The sequence below is a fragment of the Trichomonas vaginalis genome, chromosome V (genome assembly GCF_026262505.1).
Source record: "Trichomonas vaginalis G3 chromosome V, whole genome shotgun sequence".
In the NCBI taxonomy this organism is placed as follows: Eukaryota; Parabasalia; order Trichomonadida; family Trichomonadidae; genus Trichomonas; species Trichomonas vaginalis.
This window is the reverse complement of record NC_067207.1, coordinates 32,037,775-32,059,155: the sequence shown is the minus strand read 5'-3', so window position 1 is coordinate 32,059,155 and position 21,381 is coordinate 32,037,775. Positions and strand designations below refer to the sequence as shown.

The following is a 21,381-nucleotide window of genomic DNA, read 5'->3' as shown; positions in this document are numbered from 1 at the left end:
AATCACCTGCCGTGTTACCAATGAATTCTGTTGATGTAATAAAAGCTGCTGTATGAGATAAATGTATTGAACCGCCATTATGATCTGCATGGTTCCCTTTGAATTCAGAGTTTTCTTAAAAGTCGGTGACGTAACTAGAAGATATGGCTCCACCCATTTGGTCCGCTATATTTCCATTAAATGTGCCTTTAATGTTCCAAATTTTAGATGGTTCCTTTTTGTTTGCTACGTATAAGGCGCCTCCATTAATCAAAGCGTGATTTGAAGTATAAGTAATTGTAAGAAGCAACGCATCTGATTCAATTAATGAGATAGCTCCGCCACAAAGAGCTATATTGCCCTCGTAAATGCAAGTATCGGATTTAATTCTGCTGGAGAATACATAGAAAGCACCTCCCCAGCCAGCGGCAAGAACATTTCCGAAAGCTTCGTTATTTGTGAAGTTTGAATTTTCAATAAAAACTGATGAATAAAAATATTCGAAATTTTCTCTTCTTGTTTTTGATATATTCGTACCTTTAAAATCGGTATGAAGTTCACAGTGGTATGTCATGTGCGTGCTATCATAAGTACTCATGAAAGTAGGCGTAAGATTTTGATAAAATATACTAGAGTCAAAATCTCGAGCACAAAAGTGACATTGAATACTTGTAAGTATTGAATTCCCATGTAAACTATTCATTTCTATCGTTTTTTGTAGTCCACATTTCCTCACTCTCGATTTTACTCATAAAAATATTAAAAAATCACTATACAATATATAAAATATATATTTATATGGTTAAAACAATGTTATTTTTGCGAGATTTCATCTGAAATTAAAATTAGGGATTTTTTGAATTTTGAACTAAAATTTGTGATTGGCAAATATTGAATAATCGATTGGAATATGAAAGAAATACTTTAAAATTGAATAGAATGTGCCGATAGAATTTTCCTCACAATTTTAAAAAGTCGTTCAAATCCTATTTTTGATTGAGTTTTTGCAATTGTTATATATCAAGTGACAAGCTAATGTTGTAAACAGAAATTCATCAAAAGTGACACCTCAGAAAAGCTAAAATATTGAATTTTTGGAACTTTTGATAGAGCACGTTTTTAAATATTAATTTAAGTAAATGTATATTTTGTAAAGATTCTTTTTAATAAAAAAATAAAATTTTGAAGAAGAACACAAAATCTTCTGAAAAATAATATCACATAAACTCATATTATTTTCTAATATATAACTATTTTATATAAAAATCAAATTCAATGATCTTAAAAGCGAAGGATAAACCTCAAAATTTACGAATATAATGAGTGGGAATATAATGCTTATCTATCATAAAACCATATGAAATATTCCCACTCATTATATTCGTAAATTTTGAGGTTTATCCTTCGCTTTTAAGATCATTGAATTTGATTTTTATATAAAATAGTTATATATTAGAAAATAATATGAGTTTATGTGATATTCTTTTTCAGAAGATTTCATTCTATATGCCTATGAAAAGTACTCTCAAAACTAACTTTTTCCTAATTATAATTAAATCTAGAATATTGTATTATGCTTAGTATTATTTCATTTTTCTCATTCAATTTAGAATTTACAAATGTCAAAAAATTGAGAGCTGTCACTTTTGATGAATTTCTGTTTATTACACGAAAAATAAAATTTTTGTTGCACTACTATTTTTGCAACAATTTGTAAATTACGTGCATCCCTTGTATTCCAGTGATCAACATCGAGATTACATATTGTAAGAAATCCTTTTGAAGTAGATCTCTATTTGAATTCAAATTCGGACAGTCTATTTCATGTTGCTTCGTGAGAATGTATATAATTTGCAATGTGAATATTATATAATTGATTCTGTATAAATAAGTAATTATGCTTTAGGAAACTGCTCGGCATTGCATGAGATCTAATCTTATAATAATTTTTTAGATATGTTGAAATATGTAATATTTAGCTTCAATATCATTTATTATGGTGTGTCTTTTGTTTTTTTGATATTGGATATCAATGACTCTTCTGTGAACGAAAAAATCATATAAATCATTAAATTCTAAACGTAAGCGAAACTCATTCAATTTATTATTAGAATCAAATCTATTTTAAAATTGAGCTATTCGTTAAATCACAAAAGGATACTTTATATTTTTAGTCAAAATTTGTTGATAGGAGCTTATTGGCGCAATCTCATGTTCTTCCTGGAAGCAGCGCACAGACCAGTCAGAAGCGCTCCTTCCAGGACCAGAAAGACTAGAAGGGGGCCCTGACCTTGAGAAAGGATCCCCTTCCAGGTCTTTCTGGGACAATTCGGTTCGCATTGCGAGTGTCTGCTGCTTCTTTTGACCAAAGCAGCAGACACTCGCAATTATATGTTGCGGCAAGTGCATCTGTGGTGTCGGAATGCACTTGCCGCGAACTTCGAGCAATCTCCTGATCTTCCTGGAAGCAGCGCACAGACCAGTCAGAAGCGCTCCTTCCAGGACCAGAAAGACTAGAAGGGGCCCTGACCTTGAGAAAGGACCCCCTTCCAGGTCTTTCTCCAAGGAACATTGTGCCATTGTGGGAGACATGCAGAGGCAATGTCTCCCAGAATGATGCATTGCGACCAACACGAGTGAATGGGACACTCTATTCTTTCAATTTTCTCATTAATATTTTATCTTTTTTTATTAGATCAATAAATAAACTCTTTTAATGTTCACAATTACATAAATCCATATGAATCAATTCGCTATTTATTTAGTCTCTAATTTTAATAGCTTTTTTGAATCTTGCAATCTAAATAATTAATATATGCAGGTCATTTTATTTTTTTCTTAATTACATTATATATAATAATAGATTATATGTCCAAATCGAACAAATTGTGAATTTTTACTTTTGAATGGTATTCAAATTTACCCTCTCCTAAGAAAATGCCCCAACAATAGGAGGGTAAGCATTTATTATTATAAAAATTTCATTTCAAAAATAAATAATAAGTTGTAGTTTGGGGATATATATCTAAGTTTTTATCGTAAACTTGAATAAATTATACAAAGGAAACGTTGCGAATTCAGAGAATATTGGCGGTTTGCCTTAATTTTTTTATTCACAAAGAAAATGTTGAAAACTCAGAAATATATTATCGATTTTGAAATTTAGATTTGTTTATGTATATCGCATTGATAATTCAGATCTTGATTTGAATTATAACCGAACTTTTTAAAAAATAACGTTTAGCACAGTTGAAAATAAAAAAAAATAAGGTAAATTAATGATATTATGATTCAATTGGACTTGCATTTTCATAGCCATGAACTTGTGCATATGTAAATTTGCTTACAGCTAAAATTAATTTGCAAAAGGTTTCAAAGTTGATAGAATCTCTTGGATCAAAGAATTGTTTGAGATTTGCTGCGGCAAATGCATATATTCTCTGCTTTTCTCGTTCAAACTCCGACTTCATATTTAGTATTTCGATATTTCGTTTATTTTCAAGGTTAGAGCATGCAAGTTTTAACTTCTCTTGATTTAAAATCATCTGTCGTGTCATTTCATCATCTTTGACTTTCACTATCTGTTCTGCATTCTTTAATCTATTGGAAATATATTTGAGGTTACTTCTGAAATTTCGTATTTCTTTTTGATATATTTCATTCTCTTGCCAAAGTCTTTCTCTTTCCTTCTTTTCCGATTCATTGTATTCTTCCAGTTCCTGTATTTTTAACATAAGTTTTGTTTCTTTTTGTTCAGCATTTTGCATTTTTATTTTATCACTGTGTTGTTCATTTTCCAGTGATTTTAATTCGTTTCTCAAACTTGTAATAGTTTCTTTTTGTGTTTCACATGTTTTCCGAAGCCGGGCAACTTTGCATTCACACTTTACAAGATGATCTTCTGCAAAATTTATCTTTTTTGCAAAATCTTGAACCAAATGCGCGATTTCAACTTCTTTTTTCTTAAACTCTGAACATATCTTATCAAGGTTATCTATTTTTTGGTTTTCAATCTGAATTTTTAATTTTTCATTTTCCATCTCTTTTCTTTCAAGTTGTCGCGTAATTGTTTCTACTTTGCTTAACACCATTTTATTTTTTGATTCGATATTTGCTAATTTCTGATATGCATTAATTCTTTCGTTATTCATTTTGTTTATCTTGTCACATATTTGTTTGTTTTCTTGTTCATTAAGATTATGTATGATCTTGATGGTTTTCTTTGCCTTTTTCAGTTTCTGTTGTTGCATTGAAATAATATCTTCGTAATTTTTGATTCGTTCCGATATTTCTTTTACTTTTGTATTAAAGTTTGCTTCATTGCATTCAAAAATTGAGCATACGAAATCAATTTTTGATTTGAGATCATAAAATGATTTTTTGCTTTTTTCCTGATCAGATTTTAGAAGAATTAATCTATCTACTAGATCTTTTGTATCTTCTATCCTACAATATTCGTATGGATATTCAAAGCCTATCAATTCCCTCGAAATGGTATTCATGAACTCTTTAATATCTGCTTTGAGGTTTAAAAGTTGATTCTTAATCTCATAATTATCATCTGATAATGCTCCAGCAATCTCTGAGTAATATCTTGAAATTACACCATATATCTGTTGTATTTTGTTTGCAGGCTGAACACATTCAATAGATGCAATATGATCGATTTGTTCTGTTAACTTTTTGTCATAATTTTGTGGATGAAATATATTTGGAGGCAAAACATCATTTGGTGTAATATCTGTATGTTGAACTATCTCAAGTCTGTTATTAGCATCATCGAGTTCGGCTTCTAGCTTATGAATTCTTTCCTGTAACTTGATTATTTTTGAGGAATCAGGTTTTTCTGTTTCTTGTCTATTATTCTTTAATTTTGCAACTATATTAGTTACATCAGCTAGATCTTTCTTAAGCTTCGCGTTTTCTTCTTTAAATCTAGAGTTTTTTAGCTTCAATTTCGAAATTTGATCTTGTAAAGTAGTTATTTTAGATGCTTGTAATGATAGATCGTTATATTTAGTCTTAATTGAAATTATTTCTCCTTTTTGATCTGAAATTGTTGATTTTAATTGTTGAATTTCCATAGTTTGCTCTTCAATTTTTGATTTTTGTGTGCTCAACTGATTTCGAAGTGATCTAATCTCTCTCCTTAAATCATTATTGACTTCTGCTAGTTCTTCATGTCTATGACACATCTTTTCTTCGGGAATTGTAATTTCTTGTGGTTTTGGAATCTCTAAATGGGAAATTTCTGTTTGATTTGATAATAACTTTTGTTTTAAGTAGTTGTTTTGTTCGTTAAGCAATTCAATCTTTTTAGATAAAGTTGATATTTCTGATTGATGTTCAATCATATCAATTGAGTTATTATGCTCAAATTGAGAAATCTTTTCATTTAATTGTCTGCATTTTTGTTCCAATACTTCTTTTTCTTTAGATATTTGCTTCAAAGAAAGTATCTCATTTTGTAGCTGCAAAACAACTTTTTCGGAAGTTTTCCTCCTTCTTTTTTCCCGCTGGAGTTCTGTATTAACGTCCAATTTCTTGATTTTTTCGTCTTTTACTGAATCAATATTTGAATTAAGTGAAAATTGAGGATTTGTATCAAGGTAATCGCAGGTATCTTCTATTGTTTCGAAATTTTTGGAAGTAAGGCGTGAAATAACTTGAATAATTCTTTGAATTTGAACATCCTTATTTTTCATATCCAAATCTTTTCTGTCGATATAAGATTTGAATTTATCAATATCTGTGTGTAATACTTCAATTTCAGACTTGAGTTGACTTTTCATTTTATCATATTCTTGAATATAGTATTTTTCGCGCGATACAGTTTGTTCTGCAAGTCTTTGGTATTCAACATTTATTTTAAAGTTAAAATTATCGTTTATTTCTTTCAATTTATGATTCTCGAGTTGTAAATTTTGAATTTGTTGCTCTAATTGTGATTTATCAAGGCATCTATCTTCATTAGTATTATTGCTGCCAATGTTATCATATGTACTTGTTGATATTGGCTCATTAACTCCTGATTTTTCATCAGGAATCATGAAGTGAATTTTTAAACGTGCACTTTTTACAGAGATTTTGAGTTCGTTTTTTAGAATTAAATAATAGGTATTAGAGATGAAAACTATAAAATATATTAACATTAAACTAAATATATTTAGAATAACAAACAATAATATGATAATTTTTGATTAATAAAGATAAAAAAAATCATTTCTTAATTTCATCCCATAAAAACTGAGAATTCATGAATCCTCGACCAGATATGCTCTTATATACATAAATGAAGGAAATTATTCCATACAAAATTATAAATATCAGTCGAATTTTCTTAAATTTTTCATTGCTTATGATAATATCGAATCCAAGAAGTATAGTGAACACGTGGTAAGCTGAAGCATACTTCCACAAATCTTTAAATAAAAAGAAAGAATCAATTGCAAAAGATGTTAAAGAAAATATCAATAATGAGATTGAATATCTTGATAAGAACGAAGCACCGACTAAAAGTGCGACAAAGTAGTACCATTGAGCATAAAATTCTTCGGTTTTCATATGAGCAATGCTATAAAGCATACTTGAGAAGGGAAGCTTTCCCATACTTTTGTTATTAATAAAGAATGACAGAAAAGTTGTTTGAGTCTTGAAAAATTGAATTCCGCTTTGAATTACAATTGGAATCAAATATGCAAGCAAAGTCTTGAATGCATAAGCGTAATGTCCATTTTGGAAGAATATTATAAAGAAAGATAGCATTAATGATCCGGATTGGCGATCAAAAAATGCAGATACTAAAACTGAGTAGAATATTAAGTTGACTTTGTGTTTTTTATATCCAATAAATGCAAGAAATACGAATGTCATGTAGATTGGACAAGTAGAAAACGTGGAATGGTCAATGAAAAACGATGTCGGAAAAATTGATAAAAGGCAAGATGTAAATACTGGATCTCGAACTATTTGCCATCACGAAATGAATCGTTCGAATACAATTGCGCAAATTATATTCGTGATTAACATAAAAATCATGCATGAAGGTAGCCAATAACCGAACAATATTGTTTTTATAACTCTGAGAAGTAATGGTGCACCAATAGGAATTGAATTAACATATGAATCGCATTTGATAGCTGTATTTGAATGAAATTTTTCTGATGGAAATGAATAAAAATGGTTCGAAATATGTAATAAATGTGGTCCATCATTATAGAGCATAATATTTTCTGATTTTTTTGAAAATATTAATGGAGTCCAAACAATTAAAGTAGATATGCACATGCAAGCAATAATATATTTATCTGTTGGCTTTATTTTAAATAACTGTCGCATTGAAAACTCTTCTTCGTTAATGTTCTCCAGAGCTTCAATCGACATTAAAAAAATGATCAATAGTGTCACCATTTTCTTGAAGGATTTGGAAATCATTTATATTACATGCATAATTTTCTGATTTATTTCCTTTCATTCTAAAATTTCAAAAATGAAATTGAAAATAACATTGGGAAAGTGGACATATTACATTAAAATACTTAGCTAATACGAAATAAACTAGTAATATACAGTATATGTTTATAACATAATATTCAATTTGATTTCTGAATCAAAGAAATCGATTCAGCAACAGTCATGTCATTAGATATATTTTGTAGAGAAAACTTAACTTTGGAAGCAAGCTCCCTAACAGTTTCTTCTTTGATTGCGCTTGGTTTGAAACGAAACATTCCATGAAGTGTGTTTTTAACGCCAGTATCAACTGAAAAACTGGAATGTGAGATCAAAGGATCACAAAATTGGTCGAAAACGGAAGATTTAAGGAATAAATCTTTGAGAGGAGATTTAATTTGGAATCTGCCAATATTTGAGAGTTCTAAGCCGATTCCTGGTATTGCTTTGGCTTCTGGTGGAACTAATGACTTAAGGAATGAGTAATGATGTCCTTTCTTGATTTTATCATTAAAATCTTTTCTCATTTGCTTTCCAAGTTCTCCAACTGTCATTGACGGTGAAATGTTTGAGCATGGGGTGATATTAGAATAATGATTGCAAACAGATAAAGAGTTTGTTTTGTTAATTTGGTTAAAATAGTTTCTCATATCAATACAGGTAGCAATTCCCGTATTATTTATCTTTTTGTTCATTGCTGATGCAGATAAAATGTAAGATGTCCAAAGAACTTCTGTTAATCCTGAAACACGTTTCGATTTTTTCGAAAAACATTTGAGATTTTCAACCGGCGTATTGATGTAACAGTGTTTCGCATATTTGTTACTTGGATTCTTGGGCTTGTCAGCATTGATTCTGATGATTTCTGGATCTGTGAAAATGTATTTACATTGATCTATGTATTTTGAGTTGATTTGGTTTATAAAATTCTCTTCGATATTGTCTGGGAATTCCAATTTTGTATTTAACTTGTCGCTATCTGATAAAATCAAATCAACAATTTGATGCAAATATCCTCCATCTGCAACTAAGTGCGCAATGTTTAATACTAGTGTATTTGAGTTGTATCCCAAAGTAGCGAGCGTTTTTGAAAAGTCTGGAGAATGGTTTTCGTACATGTAAGTGGCCAAATCAGGTAAGTTATCGCTTTCTATGATTTTCACTGGAGTGATATTTGATTTTTGCTTGTAAAAGTGATATTCATCAGTTTTGAGATGAAAGGCCAAAACATTTTTCGACAATTTATCGATTGTTTCTTCGATCTTAGATGTATCATCGAACTTTAAAACAAGTTGTAGCATTCCATGGCTTCTGTTATAAAAATAATCTAAAGTCGAAAATTTTTTGGATAACATTATAAAAAAATGAATCATTGATATAACAAATACAAGTTTATGTTGAGATCTAACTGTTAGCGATATAAATACACTGGAAATTGCAGAAAGTTAATGGCAATTTCAGATAAATTGATTAAGTTCGACTATTACTGATTGTAAATATAATAAATTTCCTATTTGCATAATATTTTACGGATAATTTGTTTGGAAATTCATGGAATTTTGGAAAATGAAATTAATTAATCAAAGTGAAACAATGTTAATTTTATCAATAGATAGAAAATTGAAACAAGAATGATCATTAAAAAGAAAGTTCTCTCATAAATGAAAATATATCATGAAAAAAAAAGCGCAAAATTACTTCTGTGCTGTGTCAACTTGATGAAGAATTTCGTATGTGTTATCAAGAACTTCATCAAAGTCATTGATATAAAAATCAGAAAGCTGTTTCTTTGTTGGATCAGAAGAAACAGAGTTTGTATCAAAAATAGCGCAAACTTTCATTCCAGCCTTCTTGCCAGATGTTATGCCGCTGACAGTGTCTTCAAAAGTTAAACAATCTTTTGGTTGTACACCTAGTTTGCGAGCAGCATGGAGGTAAACATCTGGTTCGGGTTTGGCTTTAACGACTTCATTGGAGGAACAAATTGCATCAAATAAATGGCGAATATTGTTGGATTTTGATAAAGCCTCAGCTATTTGTGGATCATTACTAGTAACAATTGCGGTTTTGTATCCCTTGTCATCTAAGTATCTAACGAGACGATCTGCTCCCTTTTTTAGTGTTGCTTTTTCAAGATAAGTTTTGATAGCGACACTCATTCATTGTTTATGAATTTCTTCTGCAGTACCTTTAACACCTAATGTTGTGAAGAATTGGCATGATTGAAATAGACTCATTCCATAAAGCTTTTTTGGTAAATCTTGTGGAACTTCCATATTGTGAGCTTTAAAGAACACTTTATCTACTAGCTTTGGAATGTGGTTTGAATTAAGAAGCGTTCCATCCATATCAAAGAATACGGCTTTGATGCCTCTCAACATAATAGAAATAAATTTTATCTGACCATTTCTCTATTCAAAATTTACATCTATCGTTGACGATAGAAAAATGGTTTTTGGAATATAAATTTTTTAATTTAAGTCACCTGTATAATTAAATTTTTTCAATAAAAAATTAAAAAATTGAGACCATCCATCGACAGATTTCGAGCCATCGAGCCATAGTCCATTTTACTCTCTGATTTTATCTTTGGGTACTGTACATTTATCAGATATTCATTTGGACGATCATTATCTGTAAAAACGTTCAATGAAATAAAACAATAAATTGCAAAACAGACAATATATTATCTCTATTGCAATCCGTACTATTACATTGATGATTTAAGGGCATTGAAGTGTTGATGAATGGAGACTCTATTTCAAAACTATACTTTGCATCATTTTTGGATAAAAACAATTACCAAAACTGTTGATCCGACTAAACGAGTCTATTCTAATTGAGGATCATTATGCATTTATTGCATAAGACATGTCATAATCCGTCTTTTGTTGATGATCATTTTCCTTGTCATTCCCACGTGGATTTTATTGAATTATTATGCCAAATAGCATGTTTATCAGTGTCATTGTGCAGAACATGCCTGTGGTATGGGTTTTACTATCTGAACCCTCAACTAAAACTCAAACCTATCTCTCATAAAGCTAGAATAGTTTGATGTGAAACTAAGATCTGAGACTGATTCAAGTGAGTTTTGCAAATTTGATAAAAAATGAATTGATTTTTTCATTAAAACTATCAGATTAAAAAATTTTACTTGAAGCCATAGATAAGGTGGATGAGGAGAGCCATCTGAGCCCACATACGGTTCTCAGCCTCGTCGAAGATGACGGACTGTGGTCCATCGATAACTTCGGCTGTAACTTCATCGCCACGAGCAGCTGGGAGGCAGTGCATGAAGATGCAGTCCTTCTCGCACTGGGCCATGAGTTCCTTTGTAACCTGGAATGGCTTGAAAACGCGGCGGCGCTCTGGGAGCTCCTCCTTTGGAATGTGGTAGGAAATGATTGTGTCTGTGTAGACAACGTTTGTGCCCTTGCAAGCTTCGGCAACATCGTGTGTGATGAGGAGTTTGCCGCCTGTCTTCTTGTTGAGTTCCTCGCATTCATCGATAACTTCCTTCTCGATGGCGTAGTGTGTATCAGCTGGGCCGCAAACGTGGCATTCGAGGCCGAAGAGAGCGCATGTTCTCATGAGATCGTATGTAACGTTGTTAGCAACATCACCGAAGTATGAGAGGACTGTGCCCTTGAGTGTGCCACGCTTCTCGAGGATTGTCTGGAAGTCAGCGATCATTTGGCATGGGTGAGCAAAGTCATCAAGAGCGTTGATGATTGGGATCTTAGAGTTAGCAGCGAGTTCGCGGATATCAGCACGCTTGTTGAGACGAGCCATGACAACATCGACCATGCGCTCAAGAACGTGGGCTGTATCAGCGATTGTTTCCTTAGCACCGAGTGGAGAATCGGCAACAGAGTAGAAAATAGCGTGGCCGCCCATCTTTGTCATACCTGTTTCGAAGGAAACACGTGTACGAAGGGATGGCTTCTGGAAGAGCATAAGAAGTGTCTTCTGATTCATAGCACCGGCGTACTTCTGTGGGTTGGCCTTGATATCAATAGCAAGGTCGAGTGTCTTCTGGAACTCTTCAGCAGAGAAGGATGTAGCTGTGAGGATATGGCGAGTTGGAACAGCCATCTAAAAGTGATGTGCCAAAAATTTCTTATCGTAGTGAATTGACAAAAAAAATGGTTTGATGTCATTTTTGTGTATGATAAGAGGTTCTTATTATTACCTACTTGGGTTATTCTTTTTGAAGTGGTTTTTATCGTCGTTCATCGTTTTTTATTTCAATCTCCATCGTCGAAATTGTTTTACACGATCAATTCGACCATTTAGTGATATCATCGGAAGAAGATAGTACTAATGTGCTATAATTCATTTGTAAATCTTCTTTTACATGGCGTTTTATTCATTTTTCTGAATGAAACTTCCTTGTTTTATCGCTGAAAACAAATCTGATCGAAGTTTCGGCTTACAATCATGTGATGTATATTGATCTGCGATGTTCGGAATCTTGAAATGTTGTAATTAATTTGAGCGAATATAAATTGCCTCAAATTAGTAGACTTCACATGATTTGTTCATTCATATCATCCAAGTAGTTGATAGATATCTGTTTTTCAAACGCCAATTTACCAAATCATGATTTCATATCTTGATTTTCGATAAGAGTAGAATGTTTAAACCCGGTTCGTGATTTCTTAACTAATTCCTTTAAAAATGACAGAAAGTTTTAAAGGCATTTGATTCGATGGAGTATTTGTTGAATCACACTTTTAAAAAGTCTGAACTATGATTTAAAAAAGCGCGTTTTAGTATTAGTACAAACATATTACAAAGCCAAACGAGATATTTGTAAAAAAAATATTATTGAAATATAATTTTGAATATTAACAACATTTCGACTTACTACCATCTTTCTCTTTAGGAGAATCATCTGGGTATACTTCTACATTTTCTGGCTTGCTCTCATATAATTGGGCAATCCGTAAAAATAGTTCGCGAACGTTTTCTCCTGTCTTTGCTGATGTTTCTATATAAAACGCTGTTCCATGAGATTCGGCAAAGTTCATTGCCTCTTCAAATGAGATGACCCTATCCTCCTGACAATCTTTTTTAGTCCCTACAATGACGAATTGTATTCTGGGAGGTCCTTTTTCAATAATATCTGTATACCAACTCTCTAAAGCTTCAAAGCTTGGCTTGTTTGTTAGATCAAAGCAAATTACAGCGAAAGCTGCCAATCTATAGTACATTGGTGTTAATGAGCGAAACTTTTCTTGCCCAGCTGTATCCCACAGCTGTAATTCTACTTTTCCTTTTTGCGTTTGAATGACATAATTTTGAAATGCTGCGCCAATTGTTTGAGGAATATTATTTGTAAAAGCATTAGCATATAATCTGCGCAATAAGCATGTCTTGCCAACTTGTGTTTCACCAATAACAACAATCTTCATCTTGGCAAGCCAAAAAAATAAAAAATATTTCCTGACAGTTCAAAATCTTTTACCCAAAATAAGGTTCTAATTTTATTATGAATTAGCATCATATATAGCAAGGATAGAGATCAAGTATAAGTTGGCCGTATTCTCATGACCGAGTGATCGGATGGACATACAAAAAAATACATATTTTTTCCATTTTCAATTTAATGCCGGTTTCATTGAAAAATTGAAAAGAATTGTATTGTGATGCGGAAAATATAATAAACAAATCATCAAGTTAAAATTATCAGTAAAAAGTTTAATGCAATAACATGTGTTCTAATGTCAAAAGTTTGCTCAGCAAAAATCTAGTGGTTGAAGAATTTTCCTAATATTTTTCGATGTTCCAATATAGGGAGAATGTCTATTTCGAAAAAAATAATCGTCTTTCGGTCTATTTCGAAAATAATCATTCCGATCACGACGATAGGGGGCGAAATTATTAAAATCTGCATTTTGAAATGAATGAATATATGCATAGATCAGAACTCATCTAGGCCGAGACAAATACATAGTAAAGGAAGTGTTCAAGTTCTTATATAAAATCATAATTTCATTATATATGATATGTACTGATGATTGTTTGAAGACTTACTAAACATATTCTATATATCATAATTTTATATTGAAAAAACCTATAAAATGGCAATTTGTGAGTTTTCATTAAATTAATCATGGAAAAGAAGTGTTTATGGGATAATGACCCTGTAATCTTTCTAGGATTATGATAAATAAGTATGCTGAAGTGAATATATGAAAAAAAAAAGCACAAAATAATAATAAAAGTAAATTTTTAGTCATAATAAGTAAGAAAGTAATAACACTATTTTTGTTTATCGTAGCGGTGATCCGTGTTACTAGTATAAGAACGATTTTAACAAAAATAGAATGTAAAATTTCTGAAAATCGAATTTTTTAAAGTAGTTGCTTGGGAAAATATATCTGTAGTACAATGTGGGCATAAAGGTAGCTGATAATGAGAATATTTTAAAAAGATATTTTGAATCTGTAAATAAGTTTGAGATTCATTTATTGGTTGTATATTTGAGTTATACGTTGTTTAGTTATTCGAAATTTATAAAAGATTTCACTTTCGTTAATTTATGAATCAAAATATTGTAATAGTGGATAATTTCGTTTGAGTTTCGAATTGAATGTAGATTGCAATTGTATTGTTGATGAAATGATGTATAATTTGCTTAATTTGTGAGAACTTGTAATAATAATCGAGAAATTTGAATTTTGAATGATTAAATAGAGATGCGTTCGTCAATGTAATCCGTTCCGAATCAGCATTGATGTTCCCGCTCTCACCTTTAATAGTCAATGAATACGTTATCAGCATTCAGCCATATTCGGCAAACCCAAATTTTAGCTAAAAGTGACAGGGGAAAAAACGTTTAGTATTAAAAAAAAGACCGATGAGAGCTTCGTTCGAAATATAGAGGGAACTGAGAATGCGCAACCATTCTCAGGGAATATTGGATGCTATTCCCGTTCCCTCTGTATGGAAAATTGAGGTTTTCAAAGGGAGTTAAAATAATATCAAATTTATACTAATTTACTTCAAAATACAAAAGTATTTGACAGCTAAAATTAGTTACTTTAGCAAGCCTATCAATACCCTTTTACGATTATTGCTACTTTTTCGAAATAAAAGTAAAAACAAATTTATACTAATTTACTTCAAAATACAAAAGTATTTGACAGCTAAAATTAGTTACTTTAGCAAGCCTATCAATACCCTTTTACGATTATTGCTACTTTTCGAAATAAAAGTAAAAACAAATTTATACTAATTTACTTCAAAATACAAAAGTATTTGACAGCTAAAATTAGTTACTTTAGCAAGCCTATCAATACCCTTTTACGATTATTGCTACTTTTTCGAAATAAAATAAATTTATTATCAAAAACCTTTTTTTTCTTAGTAAAAATAAACGAAATTTTTTACCTTATGAACTTTTGATGGAAATATGCAAATTTAAAATAATAAAGAAAGCCGCGAGCGAAGCGATCGGCTTAGTTCGAAGATTTTGATTCAAATCTTTGCTGATCGGTAATTCGCGGAAGCCGCGAGCGAATCGAGCGGCTTAGGTCTAAGATTTTGATTCAAATCTTTGCTTATATTCCTTAAATTCTTTATGAAACTCGCAACAGTTCCATAAAAAATTTTAAATTCTAAACTGTCGAAATTACCGATCGGTAATCACACCCTTCACGGGTGTGTCACTTTTGACAGGTGTGTCACTTTTAGCTAAAATTACCCCTACTCAGCCATATTCATTAACTATAAATGAAAAGAACAAGTAGCAATTGATGATATATGAAAGAGTGATATTGATCATTCTTGCTAGTTCCTCATTATTTTAAAGAAATTGACATTATTTTATATTTTCACTTAAAAATAGGTAAATTCATTACGACATAACGTAAAAATAACTTTTGAAATACTAAAAACGTGATTTAATGATATGAAATTTCCAAAATTTTTTCAAAAAATAAAAAATAAATCCAAAAATTGTTAAAAAATATATGAAAATCATAAATTTAAAATTATTTTGGAATTTTTGAGAAAGTAGATCAAGTTTTATATTTGCAAATAATGCTATTTATGTGAAAAATTATGATTTTTCTCAAAAATTTGTAATCAATTTTGATAAATATGACCTTTTAAGATAAATCACTTATGTTTCATAGCGAGTGATTAATTTTAAAGATAAATTCTCATATATGTCTCTTATAAAATCAACAACTTTATTCGAATTTTAAATTCTTGACAAATTTAGATGAATGATTGGCCAAAATTGTTAAATTATAATGTAAAACAATCATTACTGATGAAGCATTCCGTTTAATAATCGATTTATTGATATTTTTTTGAAATATGAGAGAAAAAGCTGTTTTTTCACAAATTGTGCATATTCACCTTCACAAACATTACTATTTAAATGATGTACTGCAGCTATTTGCCTAATATCATAATCTATTTTTGCAATTGTGATTTATATCTATTTATATCGAATTTTAATCATTGAATAGATATAGATTTCCTTAGTCCAATTCATATCATCCATTATATTAATGATATGCTAAATATTTCATATTAATAAAAAAATTAAGAGAATTATCACATTTTATTATTGTAAATCATCACTCTAAACTATGCATTTATTAAAGGTCTCGTTACAAACAGCAATAATAATTAATAATTTTTTTTATATGAAATTCAATATATTTGGGCTAAATAATAGTGTTATTGTTATATCCTCATATATGATAGCACAAATAATATATTGTTACCTTATAAACACAATATTTTTTTTTAGAATTAAATAAACATAATACTTTTTATGTATTAACACAATAGCACAGTTACAAAACGTTAGTATTAGTATTAGGCTACCTCCTTATATGCGAAAATAGTGAGAAATATCATAATTTGTCTTGCAATCTTCTAATTAATCTCATAAAAAAGGATAATATAGTATTTTTGTTATATAAATAGATTACAAATAGTATGCTTTAGTAGAGCCTAAAAGATCAAGGATCTAAAATAACTCTATGGTGGAGAATTATGCATTTTAATGTCTATCGTCGTGATCGGAACGATTATTTTCGAAATAGACCGAAAGACGATTATTTTTTTCGAAATAGACATTCGCCCTTCCAATATATCTCGAATGATTGGAAAACGATAAAACGATGTAATTAAACTGAAATCAAAATTGAATACTTTACGTTGTTTGTAATTGTAATAAAATGCCTGATCTTCCATTCAAGATAATCGATGTTAGCAAATGGCAAAACGAAATTGATTTTCAGGCTGCCAAAGATAACAGCCAAATTCAAGGTGTTATGATTCGCTCCAGTTACGGATCATATGATCCGAAACAGATTGATACAATGTTCGAAAATCATATGAGAAATGCAATTGCATCAAATATGCTAATAGGAACATATCATTATGGTTACGCACGTTCTGTTGAACAAGCAGAGAGAGAAGCAGATTTCGCAATTTCAGTAATCAGCCCATATAAAGACTACATTAAATTCCCTGTAGCATATGGCGTAGAAGATGCTGCAATGAATGTTGGAAAGGAACTTGTTGCAGATATGGTAATTGCTTTTTGCAATAAAGTAAAGGCTGCTGGTTTCAAACCAATGCTATACCTCAATTTGGTATGGGCAAATAATTATTGCAACATGGATCGAATAAATGAAGCGGGAATTGACGTTTGGCTTGCCGAGTACAATTCATACTGCAAATACACAGGTCCAAAGACTATGTGGCAATTTACCGATGCTCTCTCAATTTCTGGCTACCCTGAACCTGTGGATGCATCATGGGTTTACAAAAACTACGAATAAAACTAGTTTCCATAGTATCTATGCAAATTTTAAACTTTGCGTTTATGAAATGGTATAGTTTATGCATTATTATTCTCAATTTGAGCTTAAATATTTTAGCTGAATAACAAATATTGCTGTCTCACAAATCTAAATAGAAAATTTGTATGAATCCACGCAATGAAAGAATCTTGAAAACTCCAAATAAAATTGAAAAATATTTTTTCAATAGCAAATTTAACAAATAAAATATCATTTTCACAAGAACTGCATTTTTTTTGAAAAACTTTTTAACATTGACTAGATTCCATATTAAATAAATATTCATTATTTATGCAAAAAATCATTCTAAAATGTTTCTTAGATATCTTAATTATATTTTTTTGCATATAGTTCAATTTAATAAGCCAAATTAAATTACCCAAAGGCACAGTTACCTGCTACTACAATTATTAATGATTGCTTTTCATTTTTTTGATGAAATATCGTGCAGCTTTTATCTAATTAAGTTAAATGTGCAATTAATAGATGATATGATCTTTTATGAAAGCTTTAATTAAGGATGTCAATTTGGAAGAAAAGTGAGAAAATTCCTAAAATGCTAAAAATGAATTTTCCAAACGTATTTTTTTATCTCATTTTTTTGATTTTGAAAAAAATTTGGAGATATAGATCCAAGGTGATGTGATTTTTGCATCCCTGGGATGGACGATACACCCAAAGTGTCACCTTTTTGGGATAACATGAATTTTCAATATCATGAGAGTTCTGCAAACCATATGCACAATATCTATTCAGCCTGACTTCTTGTATATATGAGTTAGACTTCTTAAATATTGTGCTTGGGGCGATATAAGCATTTCCGAGATTACCATCGTGCTCTATAGTATGCTACTTCTCCCTGGTTCTAGCTCAGTTCCAAGGATATTGGCGTTCAAGGATTTGGCAAGGTCCTTCCGAAGTCTCTCATTCGATGAGAGATTTCGGAAGAATCTTGCTTAAAGTACTCCAACTCTTGTTCTTTTGTTCCTAAATAGTGAGAAAAGTTATTTGACTACTTAAGGTAGAGATTATCCGAGGTCCCTCATTTGATGAGAGGCCTCGATAATCTCTGCCTTAAAATTGTACACTTGTAGTCCATGAGAGTGTAAGTATACATTGATAGGACAGCTTTCTTCTGAAGTCTTAGATTTGATGAGAACCTCAGAAGAAAACTGTCCTATTTTATAGTAAAAGGAGTTTCAGGAGCTCCAAAGCTCCCTTTCGTAAGGATTAGGAGCTTTGGAGCTCCTGGTTCGGAGATGTGTTTCGCATCTTTCATCAGAAAAGGACATTTACCATCTGGGACTCTGTTGATGGAGACTCAGGAGCTCCAAAGCTCCCTTTAGTAAGGATTAGAAGCTTTGAAGCTCCTGGTTCGTAGACGTGTTTCGCATCTTTCATCAGAAGAGGCCCAAATGGTAAATAGCCTCTGCTGATGAGCTTCAGGAGCTCCAAGGCTCCCTCTCGTAACGATTAGGAGCTTTGTAGCTCCTGAAGGTAAGGTAGGATTGCTCTGATCTCTAAGTAGATGCCATGCCTCATTATGAACTCTACTGACAAGAGATCAAGAGCTCCAAGGACTCCCTTTTTAGTTAGTGGCGTTCTCACCATTTAGTAGGATTGCTGATCCTACTAATGAAGTGATCACTTAGTATACGTTTTGAATAAATTGAATTTTTTTTTAGAATTTAGTATTTTTTATAGACATCACATGTATATTATAAATACATAAATATATTTTTTTTCAAAAAATTCAATTCGGTTTTGGGATGGGTATCCCAGCCCCAAGTATTCAATTTTATTCAATTTTTTAAGAATTTTGGGTTGGGATGCCCAGACCAAAACAAGCTTTATATTTTGATGTGTAGATACGTATGTGTGCATCATTGTTGTGTTATATATTATGTTTTTAATGAAAAAAAAATCTGATTCAAAAAAAATTATCACTAATTAGTTGATAATATAAAGAAAAAATAGATAAATTGTATGTTTTGAGAGTATTTATCCACATTCACTCATATGAATTTCATTAAATAGTGTCTTTTTACTCCCAAATTTATTTTGAATTATTGAAATCAAAGAAAAAAAAGAGGATGTTTTATTGTCGTCTGGAAAAAGTGACAAAATTATTATTGTCGTCTAAAAAGGTGACAAATTATTATTGTCGTCTGGAAAAGTGACAAAATTATCATTGTCGTCTAAAAAATAGATTTTTCAAGCATGTTTCGGTACCTAAATAAAGGAAGAACATCAATTCCATCTATGTATATAGTATGCAAACACGCATGATATATGGAGTAGCTCTTTATCTGGCTAAAAATCCTATTATTTGAAAATTCGCATTGTCGTCTAAAACCGCCAGACGACAATAATAATACCCCGAAAAAAAATCAGAAAAATTTCTCGAAATTTTTATTTTCAAAAAAAATTTGGATTTTATATTGAAAACTGACACTAGGAGGACGATAGGGCTGGGATTGGAGATACCCCGCTCACTTGGGAAAAATACGGATCTATATTTGGAGAGAAGAACTCTTCGTTTTTGAATTTTATCACGATGGTTTTAAAGTATATTAGACACATGTATTGGTATTGTTGCATGCTAAGTAGTGTCAACGATAGAAATTGAGATCCTATTAATCGTCGAGGAAGTACGATTATTTTTTGGGCGAAAAAGTATCTTAAAATATGATTATTAATATGTTTTTAAAATAAAAAATTTGAAAGTTAATTTGAGATTCTCATATAATTTTTTGAATGAAAAAAATAAATATAGTCTATATGAGTTTTTGAATAATCACACTTGAGATATATCTAAAAAATAATTAAAAATAGAGTTTGAGAAGACTTTTCAAGGTGTAATGAAAAGTGTGATATAGAAAATAATTATAGATATTTTAATTTTATATATTGTGCTAAGCATTATATTAAATTTTTAAGAAAAACACTTTTCATAAGTATTCAATATTTGAAAATACGCTCCAAAAAAGAATAGATTCTTTTATATTCGCTTATATAAAAGGAGACTCTCTATCAGATGCGAATGCATGAATTCAGCACCTCTGATAGAGAGTTTCCTCTTATATAAGCAAATCTTTTTCATGAGTTATTGTTAATATAAAAACATCAAAATCTACCAATATGAGAAATTAAACCCTGCGAGGCACCAGTCTAGAACTGGCACTTCGCAGGGTTGAATTTCTCTTGACAAAATACAATAATCAAATGCTCCAAACTTTTCAAATTTTTATTAGGAATAGGAGCCTACAAAGCACTGATTATATATCAGTGCCTGGTAGGCTCCTATTCCTTCTCTAAATGGAAGAAACTTTGTTTGAATAAGATAACATGCGAACAAAGTTTCTCCCATTTAGAGTGGGATTTGGAGGGTGGGAGGTACATAGATAGACTATGTATCTCTCACCCTCCAATTCCCTCGGGAAAGTTCGAAAACTTTGGTGCAATCAGCAACGATTGCACCAAAGTTTTTGCGTTTAATTGAAGGAATTGCTCTTATGATATATACAGTTACAATGCATATATCATAAGGAGCAATTCCTTCCAGATATCTGGCAAACTTGCTCGCAATGGTTCACAATTGCGAACAAGTTTTGTCATTTGTCAAGAGAAATTAAACCCTGCGAAGTGCCAGTTCTAGACTGGTGCCTCGCAGGGTTTAATTTCTCATATTGGTAGATTTTGATGTTTTTATATTAACAATAACTCATGAAAAAGATTTGCTTATATAAGAGGAAACTCTCTATCAGAGGTGCTGAATTCATGCATTCGCATCTGATAGAGAGTTTCCTTTTATATAAGCAAATATAAGAGAATCTATTTTTTTTGGACCGTATTCTCAAATATTGAATACTTATGAAAAGTGTTTTTTTCTAAAAATCTCAGAATATATTTACAATAGTAAAATAAATAAGATATTTAAATTTATTTTTAAATGCTTTTTTTTATATGAGATTCTCAAAAGTTATATCAAAAGTCTGTTTTTTCTAAAATCTAATATCATAATCTATTTCTCATTTTAAGTACATCTTAATTCATTTTATTTTCTATATTTTTTCAATATTTTTGAGGGAATTGTGTTGCTTCCCCGACG

At 30.8% G+C, this 21,381-nt stretch overlaps 8 protein-coding genes across 8 annotated transcripts, besides 5 other annotated features; 1 reads left to right on the top strand and 7 right to left on the bottom strand.

Moving 5' to 3' along the window:
• Positions 1-6: 6 nt before the first annotated feature.
• Positions 7-589, bottom strand: TVAGG3_0441170 (papain family cysteine protease family; the record flags this gene model as incomplete). The annotated part of the gene is made up of 1 exon (XM_001315696.2): positions 116-577. The coding sequence occupies one exon, from the start codon at positions 575-577 to the stop codon at positions 116-118; it is 462 nt and encodes a 153-aa protein (XP_001315731.1).
• A 426-nt stretch (positions 590-1,015) lies between these two features.
• Positions 1,016-1,053: a mobile genetic element.
• Positions 1,054-1,609: 556 nt separating this feature from the next.
• Positions 1,610-1,646: a mobile genetic element.
• A 1,556-nt stretch (positions 1,647-3,202) lies between these two features.
• On the bottom strand, positions 3,203-6,029 carry TVAGG3_0441130 (A-type inclusion protein-related family; the record flags this gene model as incomplete). Its single annotated transcript, XM_001315695.1, has 1 exon — positions 3,264-6,029. One exon carries the CDS (start codon positions 6,027-6,029, stop codon positions 3,264-3,266), a length of 2,766 nt encoding a protein of 921 aa, XP_001315730.1.
• Positions 6,030-7,571: 1,542 nt separating this feature from the next.
• On the bottom strand, positions 7,572-8,786 carry TVAGG3_0441120 (uncharacterized protein; the record flags this gene model as incomplete). The annotated part of the gene is made up of 1 exon (XM_001315694.1): positions 7,572-8,786. The coding sequence occupies one exon, from the start codon at positions 8,784-8,786 to the stop codon at positions 7,572-7,574; it is 1,215 nt and encodes a 404-aa protein (XP_001315729.1).
• Positions 8,787-9,125: 339 nt separating this feature from the next.
• Positions 9,126-9,590, bottom strand: TVAGG3_0441110 (pseudouridine 5'-phosphatase protein; the record flags this gene model as incomplete). Its single annotated transcript, XM_001315693.1, has 1 exon — positions 9,126-9,590. The coding sequence occupies one exon, from the start codon at positions 9,588-9,590 to the stop codon at positions 9,126-9,128; it is 465 nt and encodes a 154-aa protein (XP_001315728.1).
• Positions 9,591-9,812, bottom strand: TVAGG3_0441100 (pseudouridine 5'-phosphatase protein; the record flags this gene model as incomplete). The annotated part of the gene is made up of 1 exon (XM_001315692.1): positions 9,591-9,812. One exon carries the CDS (start codon positions 9,810-9,812, stop codon positions 9,591-9,593), a length of 222 nt encoding a protein of 73 aa, XP_001315727.1.
• Positions 9,813-10,576: 764 nt separating this feature from the next.
• Positions 10,577-11,529, bottom strand: TVAGG3_0441090 (ornithine carbamoyltransferase protein; the record flags this gene model as incomplete). The annotated part of the gene is made up of 1 exon (XM_001315691.2): positions 10,585-11,529. The coding sequence occupies one exon, from the start codon at positions 11,527-11,529 to the stop codon at positions 10,585-10,587; it is 945 nt and encodes a 314-aa protein (XP_001315726.1).
• A 622-nt stretch (positions 11,530-12,151) lies between these two features.
• Positions 12,152-12,857, bottom strand: TVAGG3_0441080 (Rab small GTPase domain-containing protein; the record flags this gene model as incomplete). The annotated part of the gene is made up of 1 exon (XM_001315690.2): positions 12,285-12,851. The coding sequence occupies one exon, from the start codon at positions 12,849-12,851 to the stop codon at positions 12,285-12,287; it is 567 nt and encodes a 188-aa protein (XP_001315725.2).
• A 1,378-nt stretch (positions 12,858-14,235) lies between these two features.
• Positions 14,236-15,153: a mobile genetic element.
• Positions 15,154-16,559: 1,406 nt separating this feature from the next.
• On the top strand, positions 16,560-17,424 carry TVAGG3_0441060 (glycosyl hydrolase; the record flags this gene model as incomplete). Its single annotated transcript, XM_001315689.1, has 1 exon — positions 16,641-17,249. One exon carries the CDS (start codon positions 16,641-16,643, stop codon positions 17,247-17,249), a length of 609 nt encoding a protein of 202 aa, XP_001315724.1.
• A 1,039-nt stretch (positions 17,425-18,463) lies between these two features.
• Positions 18,464-18,643: a mobile genetic element.
• Positions 18,644-20,500: 1,857 nt separating this feature from the next.
• Positions 20,501-20,882: a mobile genetic element.
• The last annotated feature ends 499 nt before the right edge of the window (positions 20,883-21,381 follow it).